Genomic DNA, 7357 nt, shown 5'->3' on the forward strand with positions numbered 1-7357 from the left:
CAGACTGTAGCCATTTTACATGTGAAAACTACTAGATAAAAAGCTACAGGTTTATAGGGAAATGCCTAGCAAAAACTTAAAAACTGTAGCCATTTTACACATAAAAACTACTAAACGAAAAGCTGTAACAATACATTCAAAATCCTTAAACAAAAATAACTAGTGTCGCCCTAATCAATCCTCGGAGTCAGACTCCAGCGGCTCAACATCCACTTGCTCGTATGGAATCAGCATAGCTAATGTCACATTAGCAGCAGCAAGGGCTTTGAGGCAGCCGTGTTTGAATCCCCGATTCTCAAATTTGGGGACTTCTTCCACATAATTTGCGAGGGCAGCGCTTTGCCCAACCTCGTACACCTTGGAAGCCTCAGAGTTGGCCACTTCCTTCGCTTTCTTTGATTCTTCCAAGTCCGCCTCAAGTTTGGTGATTGCCTCTTGTGCTAACTTGAGCGCAGCTTCGCTCGCGTTCGCCCTCTCCTCGGTGGCCAATCTGAGCTGGTTTGCATTTCTCGCCCTTTCCATCTCGGCCTCGGCTCTTGCACTTTCCATCTTCACCCTCGCCGCTTCGAACTCGACCCTGCTCCTTTGGCCCTTAACTTCAGATTGTAAACGGCCAATTCGTTCGATGGCGTCATGCTGGCAATGGCCTATCTTGGCTATCCTTCCGACCGTCTGCAAAACAGGAAATTAAAACCAAAACAATATATGCATAAAAGGGAAAGACAAGATCAAGATATATACCAGAAGAGCCGATTGAGCGGCTAATGCTATTGCCAAAAGATCCGGTTCCGCCTGGAAAGCTGCCTTGTCAGCCGTTAATGAGACTGATGATGCCATGCTCAATGCCACGGCTGGATCTTTCATAGCCGACGCGTTAGAGGAGATTGACATGTTTTTTATCTTTGGTTGAACCACAAAAGGCACAATCGTATCCGACTCCTCTAAACGCAGCCATTTGTCAGCAGGGTTTTCTTCAGAGCCGGCCTCGACCTCGGCAGGACGTTTCTCCGCCCTTCGCTCAGCCTCCTGATTCGTCGGCGCAACCGGCTCCGACACGGCATTTTGGGTTTGAGCCGTCTCCTCCTTGACAACAGGCAGGGAGGGCTCAACATCGGTGGCGGGTGGCACTTCGGACCGAATGGCCTCTGCTCTCCGCCGCGCGGTCATTCGTTCGGCGTTTTTTTTTTTGGCGAGTTGTGTGAGTGACAACCTAGCCATGTCTTCAGTGTACGCGCCGGGAAGGTCTTCTAATCCAATAAAGATGTCGTCGTAAACGTCCCCTCGGCCCGAAGTGGACGGAGGGTTGGCTGAATTGAGGTCGGCTTCCTCAATGGCCACCTTTAAAGCCTCGTCTACTTTGGCTTCGGACTGGCCTGATTCTTCAGCGACCTTAGCTACTTCCGCACACTCCGAGTCGGATCCGTCGAAACCAACTTGGCGCAAGTTTTTGAAGTTGGTTAAAATAAGAGCCGTAAGAAACTCTTCACCCATCGGAATTGGGATGTTTCTATCGCCGAGAACGTCGTGTACGTCGACTCGTATCGAAGAAGAATGTGGGCCACCCTCCCTTGTTTCTGAAGGCTTGGACGGCCGAAGTATTTCAACACGACTTTAATCTCCGTAAGAACGGCGTCGTTGGTTGAATCAAAACTTTCTTCAAATGGTTTCCTGTACAAGCAAAACCATGAGACCGCAAAGATAAAGCCTTGTATATACAACAAAAATAAGTGCAAGGGGCTATATGGCCACCTGGTTCGCCCCTCCGTTTAGGAATAGGATCTAAGCGGTCATCGCCTTTGCCGAATTCCCAGTTACCTTGGACAACGACCATGACATCATCGACTCACTTGCTAGAGCTGGAAAGCATAGTCACTAATTGCTGGTCGGTGTCCTTGGCCCTGAGGAAATAGCGCCCATGCCAGCCAGAAGACTTGGCCAAGGCATAACAATACCGAATAGCAGGAATGCCAAGGTTGATCCTAAGGTGACGGTTTAACTCTATAATCCCCATTACGATTCTAAAAAAGTTGACATTGGGTTGGGAAAGGATTAGACCCCAATGGCGAAGGACAGTCCTAGGGAATGGATGAAGGGGGAAACGGACTCCACCTTCTGCGATTGATAAGAAAGGAAAGACGATTGTGCTTTCACCAGCCCTCTCCATATCAACGGTGCCGTCTGTCACGAGTGACAGGCGGACGTCATTAGGAATGGAAAAATGGTGTCGAAAGCCATAAATTCGATCTGCGGAGAGGAGGCCTTTCAAATGTTTTGCCATTCTCTTCAGCCTATGGGAGTATGCTAAACTAAAAACAAACTAGGAAAAGGAATTCAAAGCAGAGAGGAAGAGAACTTACAAGAGACGGAGAGGACAATGAAGGATAAAAGGAAGTTGCAGAGGTGAGTCGGAAGGCAGTCTAACGATTTCAAGCACCTAAAAATGTGTATGTATTTGAAAAGACGTCAAAATTTTAAATCACAATAAATAGAAGTGTTTAGAGGGGCAGGAAGTTGAAATGATAACCAAAAGGCGTGTGCTCTAACATCCGCTTTGGAATGAGGCTAACCGCCGAATTTCGGCTCTGACTTTTCGAGTTCGAAACCAAACGCACTAGCTAACTGTTGTTAGTGGAGTGTTTGGGGGGAAATTGTGGGGGCCAAATATTGGGACACGTAAAGAAGCTGAATAGTCGGACCAGGAGAGTCGAAATTCATATATCGCATTTGGCCCTGTCTTACACATGTAAATCCAGAAGTATCCTATTCGGCCAAATAACCAGTTGAGTAAAGGGCCGAATGAAGAGCGATGCGCAGCAAAACAAGCCGAACAAATAGTTATACAATGAATTGAAGGTGAACCCAGTCCCGAAGCCCAAGAAAGAAAAAGATATAACTAGAAGAGCATCATCCAGAGAGAGGCAGGTGAGAACGAATACTTTAACTTAAAACACAAGCTATCACGAGAGCATACATTGACTTGTCCGTTGGAATGCTAATTCCGGCACCCCCGACCGGAGTGTTCATTCTTTTTCAGGTTACTTGCTGAGGATCTCGAGTGTCTCATTGGATCAGATGAGTATTTCCAAAACCACTTCCCCACAGTAGCATAGATGGAAAAAAAATTATAGTGTCATATATTTTACACTGAAATATGTACATTACTTTGCTTATCCCGCTCTTTAACACCATCCATACTAGTTTAATCGTTTTAATTATATTAAAAGGAAATTTAATATAATTATATTAAATTTGTAAGACTTGTTGATAGTCATCAATAGAAATAGAATCTTGGTGAATCAGATTTAGAACACACCTCACTACTTGTAACCATGACCTCAGTGGCCTTATTTTGCAATGTGAAAGTAGAAAAATAATTTGTATACAAAAAAATATATTGAAAATTATGTATTAATGACAGTTTTGAAATTATGAAATTATAGTAAATATTTTAATTGAAAATAAAAGGATTACAAGAAACAACACCATTTTTATGAAAATTTTAGACTGTATACAAAAGAAAATGATATTCTTTTTTAATTTTGTAGAACATTTTTCTGCCAAAAACAATGTGGTACTTTAAAAAATAGAAATCAATTTGATGAATATTTTAATTTAAAGTAATAAAAATCAAAACATGCATATCAATCTGTACTAATTTATGCATAATTTTTACTATCTGTATAGTACCACTTTAATATGTATGATGGCTCACTTGAACTTTTTACCTCATATATTATTTAAATATGATAGATCCTTTGTATACATATTATATCTATTGCATAATACATACATATCTGTTGGAGACGAAATAAAATGGTGAAATAAATAGATGACAAATTTCATTTCTCAATGTATGCATACTTCTTATTCAACCATCTTTCTCAATACGGTACATCAACACAACCAAACCCAAATTATCTTAGGAAGTGGTTGGAGATGAGGAGGGTGGGAAAACAGCTACCCCATCAGAAACACATTTGCTCCAAATCTCATCACTCTGTGACAATACTTGGGACTCACTCACATGTCTTCTAATCCAAGGTAGGTCAAGAATTCTCTTAACCAGCCCATCATGGCATGGCTTTCCTACCTGCAAAAGGTTCCTGCAACATGGAGCGGTAACTGTCATATTTCCAAAAACACCCTCAAACACCTGCGAACCACAAGTATCGGTAAAATTCTCAACACATTTTTCCAAGTACGCATCAATGGGTGATGGTGCTAGTGCCAGTGCAAAATCTTCAAAGAAATCATCAATGGGTGAAGGTGCTAATGCTTCTTCGCCATCGTTGGTCGGTTGTGGTGCAATATTTTCTTCCATTGAGGGTCTAATGGCACTGTACATAATGAGCATCACAACAACTATAGTGAGTTTCGCCATGGTTGATGAGGATGGTGATTTCTCGTGTTGGTCACTAGGGGATTGTTAGGATGTAGTTTTTTTTTTTTTTAGGTGAGTAAATTGGGATGTAATTAGATGGTGAGAAAACTGGTGTTTATATATTTGGTTGGGAGTTTTAAAAACATTTATTAGCACTAAATTTGTTTAATGATCTTTATTGCAATTTAATGCAAGGAGTTACTTTGTCCTCATTTTTATAAAATTAAACAAATAGAAAAGTACTATAGACAATATATGTGTATTATTTCATTTTTTACTTATTTAATGTACATGGCGATTTCTTATTTGATAGGGTTTCCATATAGATAATGTCACATGGTACTTCAGAATTATCTAATTAATAATTTTTCCTTCACATGAACATAGAAGAGACGTATTATTTCATGCATCCTCTTAATATTACACACTACATGGTAAAATATCTTCGGAATTGCAATACAATAGGTGGGACATTTCGGCCTTGTTTGGAAACAACTTATTTTAGTAACTTTTTGATTTTTTAAAGAGAGTGATGTGACAACTTATAGTGACTTTTTGGTTAAAGCATGTAGTTGCCAAACGAGACCAATGAGTTGGGTTGCAAGTAAATATTCAATTATATGAGAAATTTATGGAATTAAAAAACGTTTCACTCTTTGCGTGAGAATTTTTCCTTGAGGATTTTATGGAATTAAATTAGAGAACATCATTATACTCAAAAAAATTACAAAATTAATGGTTAGTCATCCTCATAACTTCTACTTTCAATCCAAAATGTAGTGTGTACTATGCTCCAAACAAAAACTTCATTATTCATAAATGAAGTCAATTAAAGATTGTAAAAAGGGCCTATTTAGGATAATTATAATCATATAATGGCAAGTGAATTCAATTTGATAAACAAATAATATTCATCTAGTTAAGACCAACCCAACATCATTTATCTCCAAAAAGGCAATATTTCAAAATTGTAAGAACAATAACCCGTCTCACCAAATTCATCAATTTACCCAAAAGAAATGAAGTTCTTGTTAAGAGTTATCATTGACTCTTTTAGAATTATCAAGGCCATCAACGACACATGTTAAATAATCTAGAAGATTTCAGAAAGATCTAGAAGGCTCTGGAAAGATTTTGAGAAATTTGAAAAATTCTAGAACATTCTATAAGGTTCCTCAACATTAGAGTTTGGAGAAATTTAGAGAAATCTAGAAGGTTTCAAAAGATTTTAGAGTATTTAAGAGACACTACAAAAAATCAAGGTCTTAGACACCAAAATTTGGGGGCAAAATTATTTTTAGGAACCACATATTTTTGTTCTGAAAAGTGTCGTTATTATAGTTTTAGCAACGAAAATTGAAAATTAGTGATGAATTATTATCTATTTGGGGACCAAATTTTTTTTCTCAAAAAATTAACATTTTTGAGACCAAATTATTTTGTCCCTAAAAGTGTATTTATTAGTGACATTTTCAAAATTTTGTCACTAAAAGTCTTATTTTTTATTTTTCGGGACAACTTTTTAGCAATCATCCTCAAGACGAAAGAAATTGGTCCCTAAATATCTTTTGCAACAAAATTTTCACTTTTAGGGACTAAAAAATTTGATCTCTAAAACTCTTATATGTTGTGATGAGAAGTATAAAAAACTCTACTATATACTAGAATAATTTAGAAAATTCTAAAACATAGTGAAAAGTATGAGTTTATACTTGAATATTTTAGAGGCTTAATAATAACATGTGGATCAAAATGATAATAACCATCCATTGAGGAGATTGATGGCTATATATAAAGGGAAGTAACCCTTTTGGAAGGTATAAAGTGGAGTCAAGGACTCAAGTGTGAATGATTCAAAGTGAGGTGTCCTTGAAAGTTTCCTTTATATATTTGAGTATATGTTCGTATTTAATAAAGATTCACTTTTGTGAAATCCGTTGTGTCCCAACTCAACAGTTTGTTTAGGCTAAACCCAAAAACCCTATATACATCTTGGAAAATAATTGAGAAAATATCCAAACCCTACTCACCTATTGTCAAGCCTTCAATTGAAGAAATGGAAAACTGAAAAACCCACCAAAGCAATAACTAGCCATATAAATGTTGCACCACTAACAATAGAGAAATTGTGAAAAATGGCTAAATAATTATATAATGTAAGTATAATATAGTTTTTCCAATTTTAAAAAATAGAAAAACAAAACTATATTCTCAAAAGTTTAAAAAATACCAAATAAATTATAAAAATATTTCAAAATTTTCATTCAAACCTAAAAAGGAAAAATACATCAATGAAAATAGTAACAATAACCCATGTAAATAGTTTAAGCAACATCGCTATATACACCGAATTTATTCAACCTGAATTCGCCTGAATGAGACTCTTCTTGATAAGAGTTTCCCTTTTTGGAAACTCGCAGAAGACTATTCGCGGGAAAAGTCTCATTCGAGCAAATTCAGGCTGAACAAATTCGGTGGATGAATCATTAATCTAGTTTAAGATATGAGGTAATTAGATTTTTGATAGCAACAACTTAATGTTTTTGTGTTCTCGTTAAGTTTTTATCAAGTTCTATCAGCTTTGATTCAACAAGAAAGTTTATGAATTTCTTGCTTCATGTAGTAGTCCTTTCTGTCTATTTGGTGAGAAGAGGATTGATTGACTTCTCTTTCTTTTTAGTACACAGACTAACATATCACTGCAATACTTGATTTCGACAAACCCGTGATGGGTATTTTGATAGTGCATCTATGAAACCTTCTTGAAAAGCTCAAGCGAGCTAGTCTTCCATAGATTCTGAAGTATCCCCATTCTGTAGCACAGAGGAACAATGCTTTAGTCTTCTTATATGACCCACAAATGATATGGCATTTGCAAAGTGAATATCACATCTATTACAATAAGCATTGGGACTGTTTGTCATGTTTGAGTGATGGGTTGGGCTTCTTGATATTTAAGAAAATACAAGGCTGACA

The 7357-nt window shown here is 37.5% G+C and overlaps 1 protein-coding gene across 1 annotated transcript; it reads right to left on the reverse strand.

Moving 5' to 3' along the window:
• Positions 1-3919: 3919 nt before the first annotated feature.
• LOC114319921 (uncharacterized) lies at positions 3920-4381 on the reverse strand. Its single transcript, XM_028266992.2, has one exon. It carries the CDS (start codon positions 4379-4381, stop codon positions 3920-3922), a length of 462 nt encoding a protein of 153 aa, XP_028122793.2.
• Positions 4382-7357: the final 2976 nt, after the last annotated feature.

This window comes from Camellia sinensis, chromosome 1 (genome assembly GCF_055761805.1).
Source record: "Camellia sinensis isolate YWXY chromosome 1, ASM5576180v1, whole genome shotgun sequence".
In the NCBI taxonomy this organism is placed as follows: Eukaryota; Viridiplantae; Streptophyta; class Magnoliopsida; order Ericales; family Theaceae; genus Camellia; species Camellia sinensis.